Genomic DNA, 24,030 nt, shown 5'->3' on the forward strand with positions numbered 1-24,030 from the left:
GAAACCGACCTCCTAACCTATCCCACTCCTTGATAAATTTGTCTCCCCTTCCTTTATGAAGCAGTCACCAACAGATTTTTTTATTTCATGAAACTTGATTACATCCAACCAGTAACAATCGGGTTACAGCATATCGGCTCAAAGGCTTGGTAGAACATACAGAATGGGTCACAACCGGGACCTTGAATCTTGAGATCTATCTTCTACGCACAATCTAGCTACTTGATTCTATGATTTATTACATCCTAATGTACAATTACAATTATATATACTGATCCAAAGGATCCAGTCCCCAAAAGGGATCAAAACCCGAAGAAAAGGACCTAACGTGTAAAATAAACAAGGTCGGCCTCTGCCAAGAAATTCTTTCGAAAAATCCAAAGGATGAAATGTAGATCGCAGGAAAAGGTCGGCCACATGCCAAAGAACATCGAATCAACGCCTAAAGCTCTACAAGCTTCAGAAGGGGTTCCAATAGATCACCAAAATAGGTCCAGGCAACCGATAACAAGAACTGTCAACCAGTAATAGGAAACTGTCAAGGAAACCGATAGCGATATCTTGCCGGAAAATGATCCAAATGCGATGCAGTATGGAAGCAAGAAAGATGATCAAGTCTTCAAGTAGAATCCAACTCCACATGATCCAGTGAGCCAAAACCGGGACACACAGAAAGAAAAGTTGAAACTGCAAATAGAAAGGAAAATATTTTTGGTTGATGCAAGATTGCTATGAATCGAGGATGCTCTTGCATCACTTTATGAGAATCTCGCTAAGACCCTGTGGTACATTCTCTAGATCCAACTCTATATCCTTGATATGGCCCTGTACTCCTTCATTGGCCAACCAGTCGGCAGCCCTATTGTTATCCCTATAGGTATGAGTGATCTCGTAATCTGTAAGCATATTGAGCAACTCATATATCCTCGGGATCCACTGTTTGACTCTCCAATTTACAACTTGTCCCTTGGATATTGCATTAATCACAAAAGATGAATCACCTTCTACATCGACAAAGGAGAAACCATTATCCCTACAGAATCAACCCCCTTTTTAATCCCATCAACTCTGCCTCATTGTCGGTTGCAGATCCCATGAATCCATGAGCAACCGCAACACATTTACCAAGCCAATTTTTAATAATGGCCCCAAAACCTACCTCCCCCAAGTTGCCTTTAGCAGCCCCATCAAAGTTCAATTTGAGTCTTCTCGAAGTCGGTTTCTTCCAACACACCACCCTGTGATTTCCTCTTTTGGACTTCACAATATTTGTGTTCGTTGTAAGCCCATCCCATTTCTCCTCCATGGTCTTGTCCCCAATATGTATATTTCAAAACCTTCCTCCTTAGAATTCTACATCGCACCACTTCCACAATGGCCTCTCTCATTTTCCCAATTACCACTTCTAGTTGAGTTGACTCCTCACGAAACACTTTGCCATTTCTTTAATAAGAATAATATTATAATAATAAATTCTAATATTTACGCCAAAGGTGTCTCTTTATTTGAGATGCACTACCTGATATGGGAAATCAACAGTTCACATTTATTTAGAGGCCTGCAAGATGATTGAAATGTCTGTAGCCATCGATTTTTATTCATTTATTTTTCACATTTATCGATTCTTTTTCACTTCACATTTTTTGTCCACCTCTCACAATTATCGAAACATTTGTTTGTTTAAATACCTTCACACCACCAATACATGGTATTACTTTATGCCAAAAAAAAAATTATCTGATCCCGAGATATTGCAGCGCGCATTTTCCCTTGACATATTCTCGCTTTAACTGTGTGAATTGATTGAAACTGCAGCCATAAAGAGATTGGTTTCAGTCCTTTTTTTATTATTATTTTCAATGAATGGCACATTTGAAGCTATTTTTTTTTAAAAAATTACTATGTTGTGTTTAAACTATTTTTGCAATTTGTGAATTAAAAAATCAAAGTCAGTAAGAAAAATGAATTTATATTCGTGTGTTTTGCAAGGTAAGCATATATTATCTATGTCATTTTCTATAGATGGACAAAGTCAAAAAAATCATTGAAATTATTGTTGTTGTCATATTCAACACTTCTGTTGTTGGTTTGTTTTTTAATACAATTTATATTTAATATAATATAAGATAAAATAATAGTAATATAATATCAATTCATTAATAATTATTATAATATTTATCTTGTTATCTTATTGTAATAAATTGATATAATTATAATATTGTTGTAATTTATATAGATTACATTTTAAAGATATATAAAAAATTAGAAATATAATAATATAATAATAATGAAATAATATTATAATAAAAATAATATTAGAAGATAATAAAATAAAAATGTAATATTAGTTACAATATCATAATATCGTAATGATAATATAATAAGAATAATATTATAATAATAAATAATAATATTTATAATATAATACAAATTTATTATAATATCATCATTAATTTTTTAATACGTACAATGTTTGATTTTATTTTAAATTATTTTATTATATTATTCAAATTTTTAGTTTATTATTAACATAATTATTAATTCTATTAAATTTTGAAATTCTCTCATTTTAACCCGATTTCTATCTCTATTATTTCCTCTCCACCCTCTCTCCATCCACATCTTTATTTCTATCTTTCTCTCTATCTGTCACCTATCTCGATCGCCTTATCACTCCCTACATCTCTATCTTCCCCCCTCCATTTTGCCCACATCTCTCTATCTCCTCCTCTTTCTATCCCTATCTCTATCACTCCCTCTTTTTGTATTTCTTGATTTCTCCTCTATCATCTTTAATTCTTTCCTTTACTACCCTTCCCTCCCTCTCTATCTATTTCTATATATATCTCTCTCCCTCTCCCTCTCTAGCTCCATATCTGTATCACTCTCTCACACGCACATACTCTCTCTCTCTCTCTCTCTCTCTAGACTTCTAAATCTATATCTCTTTTCCTCTCTATACATGTCCACATTTACTCTTCCATTTCTCACTCTATCTCTATTTCATTATCTCTCCATCTTTCTCCCTCTCTTTCCCTCTATATATCACTTCCTATCTTTGTCTTTATCTTCATATCTCTCACTCTTTTTATATTTATCTCTTACACCTCTATCTATCCCTCTCTTCTTTCGATCTTTGTCTCTCCATCATTATATGATTCTCTCTTCCATCTCTAACTATCCCTCTCCTTTCTCTCTCTTGATCTCTCCCTCTCCTTCTCTCCATATCTCTCTCCTCCATCTCTCTCTCTCTCTCTCTCTCTCTCTCTCTCTCTCTCTCTCTCTCTCTCTCTCTCTCTCTCTCTCTCTCTCTCTCTCTCTCTCTCTCACCCAATTCATTTTGTCATCATTTATATTTCTCACGGAATGAACCTCCCTGCATGCAACCCTGAGCATTACAAATTTTAGTGCTTTCATTTATTTATCTACCATTTCAAATTTTTTTAGCAACTTTTCTTGTTTCCTTCTCTTGTAAAAAGAAGTGATTTGGCTTGAGGGATCAATCACATGCAAATCTGTAGAGGCATGCAAGACAATACATTTGATATGGATCCCATCTAGAATAGGTTGAGTCATTGATCTTGGTAGTCAACCAATTCAGTCATGTTTGAATTCTTGTAAGCTGGTATAAAATTGATTTGAAGGTTTCTTCAAAACACACACATTGAACGGTACGTAAATATACCATAACATATAGACTCAGGATCAAGAGGACATTGTTGTATGAGCTATTATCATTTGCATACACATTTGATGTGTTGGTATGTGCCCAAGCTTGTTTGTTCACTCTTAACACATCCAAATTGATTTTGATCTTTAATGGAGCCTAAAGACATTGCCATTGACAAACAACCTATGACAGACATTTCTTCTTCTAACATATACGTTGCTCCTTGAAATAATCTCTATACAAAAAATTTGTTCGATAGTTATTAAAAGACTATAGACCAGTTAGTAGGAAGATTCTCAATTTAAAGGATACAAATGTTGTCTAATCGATTCAAAATAAAAAGTTGTTGAATCTCAATTATTCACAGATTAAAAATCATTGTTTTATATATATATATATATCCAACGTCATATACAACACAAATGTATATAATAAATAGACCCAACAACTCCCCACTTGATCTTGACCTTTCATAACGATTCGACATATCCATTTTAATTTTTTATTGACAAAGGGCAAAGAATAACAGTCCAAAGCAGTAATATCTCCTAGACCGTGCCGTATTTTACATTGTATCGAGTTGTATTGTTTATCACATTTCACATGCATACACAAATGACAATGCCCGTTACCAAATATGACAAATTGATTCCACTTTTCTTGGAGGACAGTTTTGTCCGATTCCGTGAACGCTGTTCTTGGTATATTTAGGTCAACGATACTAAGTTACCGAATACATTTTTATATACACAAATCTTATCAGGAAAAATGGCGTCCTTTGATAGATCCCGATTTTTTGTCAGATTCCATCAAGAAATCATTTTAGGAAAATGATTTTTATACATAAAATATTTGTAAGGGAAAATGGTCAGCGTCTTTGACAGAGTCCCGGGAGATCTGAAATCTATTTAGGAATATATTTTTGTCCCAATGCTGTATAGATATCTATATATACTAATCTGCTGAGGAATTGATTCCCAAGCAGATCTAAAATCCATTCAATGGAAGGGCAATGGGTGATTTGGCTTTCAGCGCTGGTAAGCAGTGTGCTCGCTTATTTCTTAGTAGATTTAATGGGGAAAAGAAAGAAGAAGAGCAGAGCAAATCTTCCTCCTGGACCTCCTGGCTGGCCCATCGTGGGAAACCTTCTCCAGCTGGGGAAAAAACCCAATGAATCTCTGTGGGCTCTTTCTCAGCAATACGGTCCTCTCATGACTCTCTCTCTCGGCATGAAAACTGCTGTGGTGGTTTCATCCTCTGAAATGGCAAAAGAGGTCCTCAAAATCCACGACCAGAATTTTGCAGGACGGATTATGATAGAAGCAGCAAAGGTGTTTTCTCACCATGAATCTTCAATTGCTTTTGCTCAGTATGGAGATTACTGGCGGAAGTTCAGACGCATTGCCACCACAGAGCTTTTCACTCCCACCAGACTCCAAGCGCTGCAACATCTCAGAAGAGATCAAGTCTCCGAGACGATTCGAATGGTCTTTGAGAAGAAGGGGACGAGTATGAATATTGCAGAGCTGGTGTACTACGAGGGTCTCAATCTCATGAGCAACGCCATTTTCAGTAAGAACTTGTTCGATCCCAAAAATCTAGAGTCTGCAGAATTGAGAAACACTTTTAGTGAAATGGTGAACTTGACCGGAAAACCCAACTTGGCCGACTTTTATCCGTTTCTGAAGTTGGTGGACCCTCAGGGAGTGTGCCGTCGTCTGACAGTCCATCATAAGCGACTACATGAGTACTTAGATGTATTCATACAAGATCGGTTGGAGGCGAGGAGGCAAGGGGTCGGTCTACCCAAGGAAAAGGACTTTCTCGACATTCTGCTCGATCTGACTGCCCATGATTTCACTCTGGTGAATATCAGGGCTTTACTCTTGGTGAGTCTTGTTCAACGCCTATTTTGACTCATTTTTTATTTAATAATATATTTTTATTATTATTGATGAGTCATTTCCTTATGATCATGTAGGAACTCTTGTCTGCTGGTAGTGATACTACTACTACAACAATTGAATGGGTTATGGTGGAACTAATTGCCAATCCTTACGTAATGAAAAAAGCGCAAAAGGAATTAGAAGAGGTAATTGGTCTCAATCGAAAAGTGGAAGAATCTGACATAGATCGTCTACCTTATCTCCATGCTATAGTGAAAGAAGTGTTTCGACTACACCCAGCACTTCCTTTGGCATTGCCCCATAGAGCAGACAACTCATGTGAGGTGGCAGGGTATATGATACCTAAGCATGCCATGGTGATTGTGAATCTGTGGGCAATTGGAAGAGATCCTAAAATTTGGAAAGAACCTTTAAAATTTATGCCAGAGAGGTTTTTTAATGGTGAGAATAGTAAGGTAAAGTATAAGGGACAAAATTTTGAGCTGATACCATTTGGAGCTGGAAGAAGAATATGCTTAGGACTTCCTTTGGCTCATCAAATGGTTCATTTTACTATTGCTTCCTTAATCCATTCCTTCAATTGGATGCTTCCAATAGGGATGAATTATAATAAGATAGACATGAGTGAGACATTTGGAATAGTATTAAAGAAGTCTAAAGAATTGCATGCAATCCCCACACCAAGATTACCAAATCATCTATACTAAAATAATATGTTAGTTCAATAAGGGTCAAAGAGGTTTACGATGAGTTTTTGGCTATGTAAATACCATTTACTAGCTCTTTTACCAAGTTTGATGTAAGTTTATGTTAACTGATATTATGAATCATTAAATAAATATTATGAAAGTGTTTAATGTCTCATGCTTATGTGCCTTGTATGCCTATTTGAATTTCTATTGGTACTAACATTATACTTATCGATGGTGTGTTTATTATCATTAATATAATTCATGCATTTAAATTTTTTTTTTGAAATTATTGTGTTCGGTTGTGTATTATGGGATGTATACATAATGACTTCTATTTTTAAACTATAATAGTGTTTTGGCTTCACTATTCACTATATTTGTTATGTGTCATTATGATGATGGTATTTTGTTCAACATTATGATTGGTGAACTTATTGATTTATGCATCTATGATATCTAAATCATGTTAACTTTAGATTATTTCAATTGAAGCAATTAATTGATAGTGTTTTATTGGCATTACATCATGTTGGATTTTTATATTGTGCTTTAACTTAGTAATGTTTGGGTTCATTTATGGCCTAGGAGTTGAGTTCTTAACAGGAGAATCCTTGTTGAAGATACATAAAGAGTCTTGATTGTATATTAATCATATATTATAAATCATATGTTTGTACACTTCACAAGATACAATGTAGGTATGATCTACTATAAGATTATATTTTAATGTCCATTTAGTTCGTAGTAACCCGTTATACTTAACCCAAGAAAATTTTGACCATTTTTTTTTTTTTATAAATTTAATCATTTGTGTTTGATTCAATTGCATACTCTGGGCATCTATCCATTTGGATTAGGCATTCATCCATCCGGGATGAGCATCTAACCATACAGGTTAGGCATCTGTCCATACGGGACATGAGGTTTCATCTATCCAATACGGGATAGGCATCTACCCAAACAGGGTAGGCATCTATCCAACTTGGGATAGGAGGTGCTCTGGCCAAAGACTTAGACTCATCGGGACCATTCGGATCCTAAGTCACTCACTAAGAATTACACTCCTTTAATAGGTGTGCCCCGAGGTCACCGTCCTTAGGAGCAAGTAAAATAATATATTGCAAGCTTGAATTCCACCTTGAAATTTGGCCTAAAGCCTCGGGAAGTCAAGCGAATCCATACGGGATTCCTTTCGAGTATGCGTTGAATTACTTTTTATTTTATTACACTTATCTTTCAATTAGGATTCTTCGCAATCCATCTTCTTACCAAATCCTAGACCCCATCCCCAAACGCCTGAGTACTAGGAACAACTCTGTCCCTAGACTGCCTACATACCCGTTTTGGCACGGATTCAAGGCGTATAGTATGTAGTTTTGTTTCTAATCTATGGTTTAATGTAAATTGTTTGGTGGGTACGCAACCCTTTCTAGGGTCAATGTCCCAGACAGTTTCTCTGTGGTTGCTACCCATGATGGTAGCATTTAAGCAAAGGCTCAAGGTGGCTTAATGCTTGTGGCCTAAAGCCACTAGGTCCTAATACCTATCATAAGCGTCACCTGACTCAATTGTCAATCGTCAACAACTCTTTGAGATTAAGCCAAGTTTATAAAAGTATTTCACTCAATCAACCATAAAGGGGTTTACTATGGTTTAACTAGCAGATGTAAATCATTTAAAGATTATCTTATTAGATTATCGATCCAAGGGGGATTACCCGCCCCTTGGATTTTAACTTCCAAGTGTCCCTTATTACTCCTCGACGATTTATAGGGATGATGCCAAAGATGTCATTAATGTAGCTTTATTAGGCGTTAGGTGCAGTAGTTCAACACGACGGCATTACCCATAAGCGTGACCTAGAGACACCATATATACCGAATGTTGCTAAGTTTTTTTGTTTCCAACTCCTCTTGTTTAGATTTTTTTTTTTAAGAGGTCCAACTATTATACTTTGGAAGATTAAAATAAACATCACTCTAGAATAATTTAAAGTTGAGACTATTTTGCAAGAATTAAATAATTAAAAGAAAATAACTCATGAGTTTAATTCTACATATAAAGGAAAGAGATTTACTTAAACGTAACAACTTAATACTACTAGGTGGTTAATATTCAAAAGAGAGAGTTATCATCTAGTTCTCGTAAATTGTAATAACACAACTAGTGAGGTAATAATGGCTCTAATTTGTAATTGTATGAAGCGATTAAATGTATAAAAGGTGTACATTGTCTAGCAACTAACAAAAAAATTCCCTCCATCAAGAATTACACTTCGTGTTAGCAAATCGAATATTATAATAATCAATACAATTTATATTCAAGTTCAACTACCTATACAAATCAAAGTTTTTTTTTTCTTTTTTAAATGTTAAAATTATAATCAATTAATTCCAATTAACTTTGATAATTTACTAATGCATTAAAATAATTACCATATGATTAGCTTGTAAACATGTAAAACTAATTTACTAATGTTAATTCCAATTAAGATTGAAAATTTAATAGTACATAAAAATAAATACCATAATTAACATGTAAAAATAACCCACTTAGATTATGTATTACTAATTAAATTTATTATTATTATTATTAGTCTTTGTAAAAATTTATGGTACCACTTATAACCATAACTTATATTGTTTACTTTAACCTTCTAATCAGTTAATGTAAATCAAATTACATTATTAAAATTATATCAATATGAAAATCGAATTTATAATGGCAAAACGATTTGAAAATTAGTATTACAAATGCAGGAAAAATGAATTTCATAGTTATAAATATAAATGTCAAAGCAAATATTCAAACACCAAAATAGTCAGTTACTTTATTAAACCGCATGGCGAGGTAATTAGAAAATGAGTGGGGAGTGGGAAGTGGGCCCACGACCCCCCCACCCCCTCTCCCCCCCCAACTTCCCACATAAAAAGGCTTTCCAGTATAAAAGGATTCTTTTAAAATGGAAACAACGCGCCCTTTCTTTCCTTTTTTTTTTGAAAAGAAACATTTATATCAATGAATAACTCCCAATTAAAATTTATAATGTATTTCAATATATGATATTATTAACATATTCCTATTTTATATATATATATATATGATCTGATTTTTTTTATTTATTTTTTTTGATAAAAATGGACAAGCCACTAAACTTATTTATTATTCATAAATATGTTTACATCGGGTTCAAAAGAGGCATACCGACAGGAAAGAACCCGCAAGAAAACCTTTGGTTGTAGCCTTCAAAAAAAAACTAAACACTACCCTTACATCATTTGTTACATATCCAATATGATCCCCCAAACCCCTACATATGAAATTATACAAGGGTCCCATAGGACTTTTACAAAAAAACCAGTCTGCTGCCAAATAAAGGGCTGAATAACAAAATTCCATCAATATATCATGAAGGACCACCAAGGAGACAAGAAACAATAGTAATGTAGGAACTTCTACCAATTGAAACTAAAGAGAGCCTCCTTGGAAGATATGATACTGCCAAAAAACTCCAGCATAACAGCAGCCAAAAAAACCTTTGAATCTGCATCCAAAAACCATACCACCAACTCCAAGATAAAAACAATCAGATATGCAAAAACCAAGAACTAGTGCTCTCCTCTAGAGGATCATGGGCTGAATTGGGAGGAGGAATAACCCTCAATGGAAGTGCCAAACAAGCAAGAGCGGTGAACAAAAAGCCCAAAGAAAGCAACGAGTGCAAGGCCTCAAAAACCACCCAAGCTTTATCCACATACTGATTAGGAACCAGATACAACAAAAAATCCATAGAAGCCCGTGTATCTTCCATGGTGTCACAAATCAACCCCATTCTTAATTCATACAATAATTGACCAAACCAACCATTAACCATGAGCTCCATGCGAGGAAGAAACCCACCATAATAAAAAGACCCCACATCAAAAAGATAATCAGCCAATGCAGAAGAAACCATATCCCAATTACATACTGTCGAAAAAATGAACGTGGAAACCAAGAGGCAGACCAAATCATCGTCAAGTAAAATATCATAACAGATTGTAACAAACCAAGACAAAAGCTTAGCATAAGAAATATGAGGCCAAATTTCCAGCCAACGGCACCTCAGAAGTTTGCGGAATTCAAAAGCCACCGCAGAGAAAACAAATTAAAGACCTTACCAAGCTTGTCACCATTATCCACGTTCTCATCCTCCGATACCCCAACTTCGAGCACCACTCTGTATATAATAGAGGCCATGGAAGATGACATTTGCAGAAAGAAGAAACTCCAGAAAAAACCACATAACCATAAAACCCAAAATGTTGCTTTTCTCATAATAAAACAAGATAACACATGAAAGTATTAATGAAAAACCCACCATCAACTTACCATAATAATAAGAACAGATATGCAAAATATCCATTGCAAACTTCCATGATTTGAACATTTCACAGGGGTTAACAACCCTGAAAACTGACAAACATAAATGAAAATCAAGAAGGAGAGGACACCACCACCAAAACAAATGATCACCGCATAATACCAAATCTGTCATGGCCGAAAACTCACACAGTGCGAACATTGATGCAGTACCAATCCTCAACAAATAATAATAACCCAAGATCGTACCGCACATTAGAAAGTAACACACATACCACAAACCTATGAAGGACCGAAAATAAAAGACATTCAAACTCACAAGCCACCACCCTTGAATATATCATGATCAACCATGTCCTCACCCTATAAATGGCATTATATATGACAGATACAGAAGTATGGTTTCTACATCAGATATAAGGCACATACAAAGTCATCCATAAAGTGAAAAAGAAGATGAACCTGACCAATCAAGGAGGGTGGGCAACCAATCAGCCAAAAAGAAAAGAACTTTGAACACCTTCCCAAACTATCGAAGGAATTTCAGATGAATTAACCAACCAGAAATGAGCTTTACTTTCAATGGCAAGATTTGCCAGGAAATCAGTCACTCTGTTAATTTCCCTATAGCAATGACATATTAGGAAAGAATCAAAAGCATCTAATTTCTATAAAATTTGATCCAGCAAATACTGCAACTTCCAACAATTAGATTTCTTCTTCATAACACTTTGAATAATAACCATTGAATCACCTTCAATTACTGTGTTCTTGATCTTTAGAGAAATTGTCATATCCAACCCTAAAGACAAAGCTTGAAACTCAGCAAAATTGTTAGTGATATAACCAAGATCATGGCATTTAGCAAGAATGAGATGCGCATTATGATCAAAGATAGCCATCCCCACCCCTGCCTTCCCAGGGTTTCCCTGGGAGGCACCATCAAAATTAAGTTTAAAGTGACCCCAAGGCGAAGGTTTCCATTTGGTCAGTGCCCGCTTCGCAAGAGAATTATAACTCTTGGAGATTGAGCCATGAGAAGGTAAAGTCGAGAGGGCTCCCCAAACCCTGGTAATCCTACTATCCCAATGCAAGAAAGAAGATTGACTTCCCAAGTTCTTATAGATATAAGACAAAGCAACCTCCGAAATCGAGGCTTCTATTTTATGCAAAACCTCTGATACTAAGGAAGTAACCTTCTTAAAAATCATTTTATTCTGTTCCAGCCAAATATTCCAAATGATAATAGATTGAGAGATAACCCAAAGACATGCACAAAAAGAAGAAGAAAACATGAGAGGGTGGGAATGAAAATGAGAGGCAAGGTCCTTGCCTATAACATCAGATAAGCCCAATTTACTAAGCAGCCAATTCCAACAATCATAAGCAAAATCACAATGGAGAAACAGATGTGAGGAGGACTCCAGGTTCTTATTACAAAGAACACAAGGAAAAGCCACAGTAATGCCTAATCTATCCAACGGCATGCCTATAAGAACTCTATCCTAGACAGCCAACCAAGCAAAAAAACCAGCCTTGGGTAAACAAGTTGAATGCCAGAACAACTTATAGGGCCAATAAGAGCCAAAAGTTGTAGATAAAAGGGAAATATATCCTCCCTTAATAGAATATTTACCAGAAGCATTCCCAGTCCAAATAAATTCATCTTCAGAGTGCGAGAAAGTAATAAATGTTTCACTCAAAATCTTAACAAACTCTTCTTTCAAATGCAAATCCACATCAAGGAAGTCAATCGACTTCCATTTAACTAACTTCAAAGGACCATCCTGAACAATATCAAAATAATCTGCCACAAACACACCCCAAAGAGAGGTGATGAGACCAATCAAGGGAGACCAATCCCTAATACTAATCAAAGAACAATGTTTGTTCCATGATTCATCCCAGGGTATAGCTTTCCTTCCATTATGAACAACCCATGAGAGGCAGGGGATAATAACTGATCTACATTTGCATAAGAAATTCCAAATGACCGAACCAGAAGGTAAATTAGAGAATTTGAAAATACTCTCTTTGGGACCATTATTTAGATATTTGGCAAACATAATCTAATCCCAAAAAGAGGTAGGCTTCTCATACAATCTCCAAACCAATTTGGCCCCTAAGGCTAAATTTTGGGTCTCCAAATTATGAACCCCGATCCCCCTTGAAACCTATGGCAAGCAATTTTTCTCCCAAGCAACCAAAGGCAACCTCTTCTTGCCATCTTTATTATTATAGCAAAGAAAACATCAAAGAGTATCTTGCAAATTTACAACAACAGACTTGGGAGACTCTAAAACCGACATTAAATAAATTGGAATAGAACTCATAACAGATTTAATAAGTGTCAGTTTTCCAGCTGAAGTCAACCATTTGTGATTCCAAGAATGAATTCTTTTTGAAATGGCCGAAGTTACCTTATCCCAAAATCCAAGCCTATCTTGCTTAACAAAAAAGGGAATCCCAAGATAGGAACAGGGCAAGTTACCAATCTGAAAACCCCAGAAGGAATGCAACCTCTGCCGCACCAACAGTGATGTATTAAGAAAGAAGATTTTAGACTTATCAATATTGACTTTTTAACCTGAAAACAAGGCATATTCTTGAATAACACTTGAGATAATCTTAGCCTCTGACAGAGAATAATGCCCAAACAACAGGGTATCATTAGCAAAGAGGCAATGAGAGATAGCTTGAGGAAAATTCAAAACCCTAATACATCACCAAGAGCCCTGTGATCTAGCAGCCCTGATAGCCCAACTAAAGGATTCAACAAGCAGAATAAACAAAAAAGGAGAAAGGGGATCTCCTTGCCTCAAACCTCTGGAAGAGGAGAAGAAACCACAGGGAGAACCATTGAGGATTACTGAAAATCTAGCAGAAGACATACAAGAGCGAATCCATTTTACCCAAGCGTACGAAAAACCCAAACTCAACAACACTTTACACAAAGCATGTCATTCTACTCTATCACAAGCCTTCATCATATCAAGCTTAAGAATCATAGTCAAAGACCTCTGGGAGGAGATAGAATGCAACAACTGATGCGCTACAATAGCTCCTTCCGCAGTTTCCCTCCCTAGAACAAAACCCCCTTGCTCCAAGGAAATAAGCTATCTCTCCTTCGAATATCATTTGGAACATATGGTTAGAAAGAAACAATAGGATTTTAAGAAAGTTATCAGCTTCGCTCTCTGACATTTTAGTCAAGATAGAGGCTTCTATCTCAAAGGTGGATTTGTCATACATTCATAAGAATTTGGAAAATTTGACATCCTTCTCTCATTGGGATGGCAGGATTACAAGGACATGGAAATCTCTCTCTGCCATCCCTTCTCATGGGTCTGTTGAAAAAGGTCTGGTTACTAGTAATAAGAGACGTGCTGCTAGATGGGATCCTCCTCCTTTGGGCCATTTCAAGCTTGATTTTGATGGTGCTTCTAGGGGTAACCCGGGATTGGCTGGGGCTGGTATGGCTATTTTTTACTGTTTTAATAGTTGCGCAATGTCATGCCCTTGGTTCCTAGTCAAACAATTTTGCTGAATGCCAAGCTTTGTCACTTGGGATTGATTTGGCTATTTCTTTAGGGATTAAAAATCTATTGATTCAGGGGGATTCGATGGTCATCATTCAGAGTGTTATGAGTTGTAAGAGTAATTGTTGGCACTTGAAGTACATTTTAGATCATATTTTGGAGAAATTATCCTTCTTTGATACATTCTCATTATCTCATTGTTTTAGAGAGTTGAATAGGCTGGCAGATTTTCTGGCTAACATGGCAATTGACACCGGTGCTCAACTTAAGATTGTGGAGGTAAGTGATATTCCTCAAGACATTTTTCTTAGGTATTTGATCTAATCCTAAGGTTTTAAGGTGATTGTTTTGGGCTACTTCTTTCCATTATCTCTTGAGGTATTCATATTATCCTCTACTCTGATCAGATTGTATTTGTACCACATGTGTAGATAGGAGGATGATAGGCTCTATTATGTTTCTGTTTACATATGGTGTATTCTTACAATTCTACATTTGGGCTAGATGTTGATGTTTATATCTCATGAGGTGTGGTTAGCAGGTAAACTACAGTTTGCAAATCATTCTAAAGATCAATTTATATTTTGTTGAGGTATGGGTTCTTGGGTATTTGATCTAACCTATGGGTTTATGGTAATTCATTTCAATTTATCTGTTTCTATTATCTCTTGAGGTACTCGTGTTATCCTTTACTCTAATCAAATTTTATTTGCACCACATGTGTAGATAGGAGGATGATAGGATATATTATGCTATTATTTACATATGGTATGTTCTTAAAATTTTCTTATGGGCTAGATGATGCGGTGTGTATCCCATGAGGTATGGTTAGCAGGTAATTTGCAGTTTTTGTCGAATATGCATGTTATTATAAAGATAAATTGAAATACTATTGAGGTAAGGGATATTCCTCAAGGCTATGTGTAAGGCAATAGGATTCCTTGTATAGGCCCTCTATTTTATATAGAAAGCACATTTTTACTTTGTGTATCAGTCATTTATAGGGTGGTTGTGTTTTGAGCAGTTTTTTGTTTTCAGTCCTTCATAGGTTGTGGCATGCTTGTAACTTTTTAATGTGCAGTATGTTCCTAGGCTTTTATTACTTGTTAAAGTATTTGTACTATATTTTTGGCCGCCTTGTGTGTGTTCTCGGCCTCGACAGAATTGGTTTTATGTGATAATCATTGTTGAGGGTGGTGTCCTCTCTTGCTTGATATTCATTTATGGATGTCAGTTGACGGGTTGTTAATCCATGTGAAATGTTCAAATCAAGTAAGGTTGCAATGGATATTTTGCATTGCCATTATGGGAAGTTAAGGGCGGTTTTCTCATTTATATTATCTTGTCAAGCAGCTTTTTATGTTTATGTTTATGTGGCTTTTTTGGAGCTCTTCCTCCTACAAATGTCTTCTTCTCTATCTATTGGGGCATACAGAGTGGTTTTAGAAGCCTGAATAGTGGAAGAAGAAAATGAGGACAATTTTGTCAAGCTTGGTAAGGTCTTTAATTTGTTTACTCCTGCGGTGGATTTTGGATTCTATAGGCTTATGGGGTGTCAATGGCTCGAAGTTTGCCCTCAGGTTTCTTATGTTGAGCTTTTCTCTCGCTTTGTTACTATTTGTTATGATGTTTTACTTGATGAGGATTTGGTCCGCCTCTTGGTTTCTACGTTTATTTTTTCGACGGTATGTAATTGGGCCTCGGTTTCTCCTGCATTGGCTGATTGTCATTTTGATATGGGGTCTTTTTACTACGATGGCTCTCTTCCTCGTCACGAGCTTATGGTTAATGGTTGGTCTGGCCAATTATTGCATGAATTATGAATGGGATTGATATGTGATTCCATGGAAGACACTCGAGCCTCCATGGACTTTCTGTTGTATCTGGCTCCTCATCAGTGTGTGGATAAAGCTTGGGTTGTCTTTGAGACATTGCATTTGTTGATCACTCTAGGCTTTTTATTCTCTGCTCCTACTTGTTTGGCTTTTCCTCTAAGGGTTATTCCTCCTTCGGTCTCAGCTCATGAACCTCCGGAGGAGAGCACTAGCTCTTGGTTTTTGGATATCTGACTGCTTTTTGGAGTTGGTGGAATGGTTTTTGTTGTTGCAGATTGGGAGGTTCTTTGGCTTCTATTAGGCTCAGATGGCTATCTATGGCTTTGGCAGGAACTTATACATCTGTAGTATCTCCCTGGTGGTCCTTCATGGCATTTTTGTTCAGCCCTTCATTTGGTGGCAGTCTGGTTTTTTGTAATTGTCCTATGGGACCCTTGTAAAAAATTTAAAGGTAGGGGGTTGGGGGATCTGTCTGGACAGCAACAAATGATGTAAGGGTAGTGCCTAGTTTTATTTTTTTGAAGGCTACAAACGGAGGTTTTCTTGCGGGTTCTTTCCTGCCAGTATGCCTTTTTTGAACCCGATGTAAACATTTTATTAATAATATATAAGTTTAGTGGATTTTCCACTTTTACCAAATAAAAAATAAAAAATTGATTAACTATTTTATAGGGATTTGATTCACACCGTTTGAATTAAATAAAGTAAAAATTTAAATATTTCTATTAAAAAATAAACCGTATCTTTTATAATTATAATTTTGTATCATGTTTTTGAAATTGTTCTATTTTTTATTAAAAAAATCTAATCATTTTAATAAATATAATATAATTTTATAATATTTAATCATAAATTTAGATTATTTTCATTCAATCATTAAAAATATCTATTTTCACTTTATTGTTTATATTATATAATTTTATGATTATTAATTAAAAAAAAAAAAAAATTATTTTGATAAAAGTGGATTTACCACTAAATTATATTAATATTTTAATCTTTTACATGGTGTCTGGTTCAACAAGCAATGGAGGGAGTGAGCCAGTAAGAAAACCCTCCAGTATTGCTCCAAAAAACTTAAGGCCTACCTACCCATTACAAAGAGGCCTCATGGGCATAATCCAAAATACCCCTCCCCATATTACATAGCATTTCCATTAGATACAAAAGAAGTTGCGATAAAAGGCATACAAAAAGATATCAGGTGCATAATCATCATTTCAGCACACTGTGAAGAACACCGCAATAATGGCATAGAAGAACAACTGCCAATTACAACATCAGAACAACAAAAAATGAAGATCCTCGAACCACCCTTGGCTACACAGAACAATTCTCCAATCTATTTATTAGCATAAAACTCAAAAAAGGAAATGAAACCACTGTAAGAGAGCATGCCATAATGAAAACCGATATCAGATAGAGAATAACCCAAATAAGAAGGAGAGCAGGATGCTGAAATCCTGATGGAATCAACAAGAGGCCGAACCAAAAGAACCAAGCAAATGAAAGAAAAACAAGAAACCACTGCATATACCATAACACCTGCAGATTCCAAGATTCAAAACTCAACCACCACCTTCCAAGCTTCAAGAAAATCATTTGAATAAAGCAGCTTACACTCCCACCCAAAATCCTCATCTTAGAACGTATGAGAATGACAACCCCTGGAAGGATAGAAGCACCAAGAGGAAAGAATGTTAAGATCAAAGATATAACAAACTCATATATATCGCAAACCAAATGAAGGAAGACATCATAACAAATATAACGTGAAGCGATGCTAGAAATCTCACAAAAGTTGAGATAAACAACTCGCACAATCATGATTACCAAAAAAAATAATATAATCTTAAACTAATAATTAATAATTAAATTTAAGATTAATTTTATTATTATAATTATAATTATATAAATTTCTATATCAACAACTATGAACCAAAATACTAAATACTATTATCAATTGATCAATTTCTATATCACTGTGTATTTAAAAAATATTAAATAATATCATTAATTCATCAATATCTATTAAACAGTTATTAAATATTACCATCATTTATCAATTTGTATATCAATATTAATTAAAAAAATACTAAATACTACCATCAAGTTATCAATACCTATTAAAAAATGTAGACACCTAAAATTAACATTTGATTAATTTAAGCCTATCAACATAATTAATTAACTTTATTGTGTTATCCTTATTCCTCTCAGAATCAATTAAATCTAATTTGATTAATCTTGTCACTATAGTCCAATAATTAATTTATCAAGTAAATTAATTTCTCCTATTCTTCTAAAGTCCTCTCAATAATTATTTCTTCTAAAACCCACTCAGTTAATTAATTCTAATTAATTAACCTAGTCATGTGATTCCTACAAATCACTTTTCTTAATCCCACTTGACCTAATTAATCCTCCTTGAATCTCTCATAATCATGATTATCATTATTCTCCAATTTTTTAATTCCCACTCATGTCACATTAAACTTTTAATCTCTCGAAGAAATTCAAATTTCTTTGAATCCCTCAATGCATCCTTATTTTGAAATTTTTAATTCCTCAAGTTTGAAATTCAAATTTCTCCATCCTTTATTCCTCTATTTCCTATCCATATCCATCCACTTAATCCATCTATACTAATAATAACCCCCTCCTATCCAAACAAATCCCTCATCCATCTATCCACTTACCAATCCTTGGTTCTCCCTTGTCATTGGTTCCATTCAATCAAATCCTATCCACCGATCCACCCCATCCAATCCAATTTATAATCCAATCCTACATTATACAATCATCTCTTCCAATTCAATCATTAATCCCATCCTCAATCCAATCATATTCATTCATCCATCCCCCTTTTCATCCTATCTAATCATTTATCCTCCTTCCAATCCTATCCAATCCATCAAACTGAGCTTTCCCCATCTACCTGAGCTCGCACTAACTTGTGCCAAATCCAAGCACTCATCCATACTACGTTAATCAAATCCAAGCAACAATCCTCTCATCTATAGATCTTGCACATCCAACTTGTCTTTTGTCATTCATCAATCAATCCATCACCTGCCCATCGGGATATATCCTTCCCTAGTCCGGCAGTTTATCCAAATCCATATCCTACTCTTGGCAAGAGAAATCAGTTGGTCATGTGCATGTTGTTTGCATGCTTGAGCTTTTCGCTTTGTTTTCATCTTGTGTCCCAGGACTATACTTGTTCAGGACTGCCTTGATCATCCTATATCTTGGTATGTCTTGGATGGTGTATAATGGGGCATAGTTTTCATGGCATGGTGTGTTCGAAGGTCTTCCTTGTATGAACCGACAACCCTGCATTAGTGTTTATCAACACTTGCATGATTGTGTGCAAGGAATTCCTGTTTGACTGAGCATCAGTCCATGCCTCGGATCTTCATATCATCCTAGTTCTTATAATCAGTGGTGTAGACTATCCATGGCAATATCAAATCTAGGTTTGCTCTCTATACTTGCTCAACAAGAAATCCAATCCATCTATCATTTCTTTGTCTCATTTCATTCACAACACTCCAACTCATCCTACTTCCCTCTTTCATTATCTTCATCCTTTCATCACTTATTCTTCTAATTCCTTTTCGAGAGCACACCTGTGTTCTTCGAACCCGCATGTCCTCTCGAGGGGGCATACCACTGCTTCCTCGTCATCCTTCCCCCTCCTCATTCTTCCTCATCTTATGACTGGGGCATCGTGCTACTAGTCCTTATCCTTTTCTTCCACTATGTTTTATTCTTCTTTGATATCACGTCATTTCACGATGCTATATCAAAGAGGGGCAAAATGTAGACACCTAAAATTAACATTTGATTAATTTAAGCCTATCAACATAATTAATTAACTTAATTGTGTTATCCTTATTCCTCTCAGAATCAATTAAATCTAATTTGATTAATCCTGTCACTATAGTCCAATAGTTAATTTATCAAATAAATTAATTTCTCATATTCTTCTAAAGTCCTCTCAATAATTATTTCCTCTAAAACCCACTCAGTTAATTAATTCTAATTAATTGACCTAGTCATGTGATTCCTACAAATCACTTTTCCTAATCCCACTCAGCCTAATTAATCCTCCTTGAATCTCTCATAATCATGATTATCATCATTCTCCAATTTTTTAATTCCCACTCATGTCACATCAAACTTTGAATCTCTCAAATAAATTCAAATTTCTTTGAATCCCTCAATGCATCCTTATTTTGGAATTTTTAATTCCTCAAGTTTGAAATTCAAATTTCTCTCCCCTTTTTCCAAAGGAATTTTATATTCCTATTTATTTTTCCAAGGCACCCTTGATCCATGCCTTCTATCCAAAATCAATCTCAACCCTTCATAATAAAATCAATCTTGGCCCTCCATTGGCCTTCTCCAATCTATAAATTGGAGCCAATTATCCTCACAAAATCCACTTCTCATGCATTGTTATGATGCCCTTTTCTCCTCTTCTCTCTCTAATCTTCTAATCCAAATCCTCTTATCCATCACTCAAATCCAATCCAATAATCCATTAGTCTTGTTAAGCAAAGGAGAGCATTTCACATCACAAGCAATCAAAGGAGCACATCAAGTGGAGCATCATCAAAGGGCGCCTTCACTTCATCAAGCTCAATCTGAGGGAGAGGTAAAGATAGCAAGGTAAAAAGCATTATTTTCAAATTTTTATGTGGTTTTATGTATGCTTCATGTTCTTATGCTTTTAGTGTTTGATTTGTATGCTAACCACCACTAATCCACCTTGCTCATTTTTCCCCTCTTCAAAAAATACTAAATATTGTCATTAATTTATCAATTTCTTATCAATACCTATTGAGAAAAATAATTACGCCGAAGGCGTCTCTTTATTTGAGATGCACTAATTGATATGGGAAATCAACTGTTCACATTTATTTAGAGGCCTGCAAGACGATTGAAACGTTTGTAGCCATCGATTCTTTTCATTGATTTTTCACATTTTTTGATTGTTTTTCTCACTTTGTATTTTTTCATGGTTTTTGTCCACCTCTCACAATTATCTAAACATCTATTTGTTTAAATACCTTCACCGGCCACCAGTACATCGTATTACTTTATGCCAAATTTTTAATTTTTTTATACACGCGTTTTCCCTTGACGTGTTGTCATTTTAACCTTGTGAATTGATTGAAATTTCTGCCATAAAGAGATTGGTTTCGGTCCCTTTTTTTTCAAAGAATAGCACAATTAAACTAAATTTTTTTAAAAAAATTACTATGTTGTGTATAAACTATTTTTGGAATTTGTGAATTAAAAAATCAAAGCCAGCACTATAAGAAAAATGAATTTGTATTTGTATGTTTTGCAAGGTAAGCATATATTGTCAATGTTGTTTTCTATAGAAGGACAAAGTCAAAAAAATCATCGAAATTATTGCTAATGTCTTTTTCAGCAGTTTTGTTGCTGATTTGTTTTTTAATACAATTTATATTTGATATAAGATAAAATAATAGTAATATAATATCAAATCATTAATAATTATTATAATATTTAATCTTTTTATCTTATTGTAATAAATTTATATAATAATAGTCTTCAGACATGTAGTGTCACAGTTTAAACACTTTGTTGGTAAAGCGGTCACCAAGGTTAAAAACCCTGCTAGGCCATTGTGCTTGCAGGCCTTGTGTCTTCGTTGGGCCATTGTGCTCATGGGTTTGAACAAGTGAAGTGTGGGGATGAGGTCCCCCTTTTGTGGCCTCACCGGTTCATAGCTCCAAGTCAAAAGTGTTTCAGGTGGAGTCAGAGGGCATGTCATGCCAATGTCACTGGTCACGTTAAAAAATTTACCAAGCATTAAATTAAAAAAAAATCATATAATAATAACAATCATACTAATTATAATATTGTTGTAGTTTATATAAATTACATTTTAAGGATATATAAAAAATTAGAAATATAATAATATAATAATAATGAAATAATATTATAATAAAAATTATAATAGAAGATAATAAAAATAATTAATGTAATATTAGTTACAATATCATAATGATAATATAATAAAAATAATATATTTTTTATTTTGATAAGTTCTACCATTATGGAGGGTAGAGCCCTCTATTAGCTTAAAAAGATTTACATAACAGATAAACCTGGCTGGATTACATAATCTGGATCGGTATACCCCCATCCTCCAAAATCTCCAATGGTCTCTATGTCGAGTCTCCCTGGTCCACCATCTCCTTATCAAAGAACCAAGACAGTGGAGGATCTAAACTTCCCAAGTTGATCTCATAGACTTGGTTGGCTACCATTAGCCAATATGGTTCTGCTGAAAACCCATCTCCAACTTTGAAACCCGCCTCATGCGATCTCCATACTTGCACTATTGGGACAAATAAATTATTGAAAATGATCCTATCATGTGTGTGATCCCCCCCCAGGGGCTAGCTTCCAATATCCTCACCATCACCTGCATCGTCTACCCATCCTGTATTTTGAAAAGCCTTGGACATTGCTCCTCACAGGTCTCTTCATTATAGGAGCGGCCTATAGTTTCAAACGCCCTTTTAATTACCTCTCAGGGATGCTACTTCCATCTTCTGAATGGGAATCTGCTTGCTTCCTCTAAATACAGGCCCTACCCTATCCCTGAGTGAGGCTCGGCATCCAAAATCACACAACCTGAATTGAGATGTAGGATTTGAATGCTCTCAACCACAATTTAGCTATCATTGGGATCGTCCCCCGACTCCAATCAATTTCATTACAAATCGGTCAAAAAGCCTCGCTCAAAAACCTACCCTCTATCTACATCGCCAGCCCAGAAAGCGACAAAACAGAGGGCACAAATTCTGTGAAACCGACCTCCTAACCTATCCCACTCCTTGATAAATTTGTCTCCCCTTCCTTTATGAAGCAGTCACCAACAGATTTTTTTATTTCATGAAACTTGATTACATCCAACCAGTAACAATCGGGTTACAGCATATCGGCTCAAAGGCTTGGTAGAACATACAGAATGGGTCACAACCGGGACCTTGAATCTTGAGATCTATCTTCTACGCACAATCTAGCTACTTGATTCTATGATTTATTACATCCTAATGTACAATTACAATTATATATACTGATCCAAAGGATCCAGTCCCCAAAAGGGATCAAAACCCGAAGAAAAGGACCTAACGTGTAAAATAAACAAGGTCGGCCTCTGCCAAGAAATTCTTTCGAAAAATCCAAAGGATGAAATATAGATCGCAGGAAAAGGTCGGCCACATGCCAAAGAACATCGAATCAACGCCTAAAGCTCTGCAAGCTTCAGAAGGGGTTCCAATAGATCACCAAAATAGGTCCAGGCAACCGATAACAAGAACTGTCAACCAGTAATAGGAAACTGTCAAGGAAACCGATAGCGATATCTTGTCGGAAAATGATCCAAATGCGATGCAGTATGGAAGCAAGAAAGATGATCAAGTCTTCAAGTAGAATCCAACTCCACATGATCCAGTGAGCCAAAACCGGGACACACAGAAAGAAAAGTTGAAACTGCAAATAGAAAGGAAAATATTTTTGGTTGATGCAAGATTGCTATGAATCGAGGATGCTCTTGCATCACTTTATGAGAATCTCGCTAAGACCCTGTGGTACATTCTCTAGATCCAACTCTATATCCTTGATATGGCCCTGTACTCCTTCATTGGCCAACCAGTCGGCAGCCCTATTGTTATCCCTATAGGTATGAGTGATCTCGTAATCTGTAAGCATATTGAGCAACTCATATATCCTCGGGATCCACTGTTTGACTCTCCAATTTACAACTTGTCCCTTGGATATTGCATTAATCACAAAAGATGAATCACCTTCTACATCGACAAAGGAGAAACCATTATCCCTACAGAATCAACCCCCTTTTTAATCCCATCAACTCTGCCTCATTGTCGGTTGCAGATCCCATGAATCCATGAGCAACCGCAACACATTTACCAAGCCAATTTTTAATAATGGCCCCAAAACCTACCTCCCCCAAGT

The 24,030-nt window shown here is 35.5% G+C and overlaps 1 protein-coding gene across 1 annotated transcript; it reads left to right on the top strand.

Annotated features, from left to right (window-relative positions):
• Window positions 1-4,671: 4,671 nt before the first annotated feature.
• LOC131876744 (geraniol 8-hydroxylase-like) lies at window positions 4,672-6,284 on the top strand. Its single transcript, XM_059222216.1, has 2 exons — window positions 4,672-5,559; window positions 5,652-6,284. Exons 1-2 carry the CDS (start codon window positions 4,672-4,674, stop codon window positions 6,282-6,284), a joined length of 1,521 nt encoding a protein of 506 aa, XP_059078199.1.
• The last annotated feature ends 17,746 nt before the right edge of the window (window positions 6,285-24,030 follow it).

This window comes from Cryptomeria japonica, chromosome 6 (genome assembly GCF_030272615.1).
Source record: "Cryptomeria japonica chromosome 6, Sugi_1.0, whole genome shotgun sequence".
Lineage (NCBI taxonomy): Eukaryota > Viridiplantae > Streptophyta > Pinopsida > Cupressales > Cupressaceae > Cryptomeria > Cryptomeria japonica.

Excerpts from the sequence above, each read along its gene's own strand:
- LOC131876744 (XM_059222216.1), top strand. The coding sequence starts at position 4,672 with ATGGAAGGGCAATGGGTGATTTGGCTTTCAGCGCTGGTAAGCAGTGTG. Across the intron at positions 5,560-5,651 it reads ATATCAGGGCTTTACTCTTG|GAACTCTTGTCTGCTGGTAG; the intron begins GTGAGTCTTGTT and ends ATGATCATGTAG.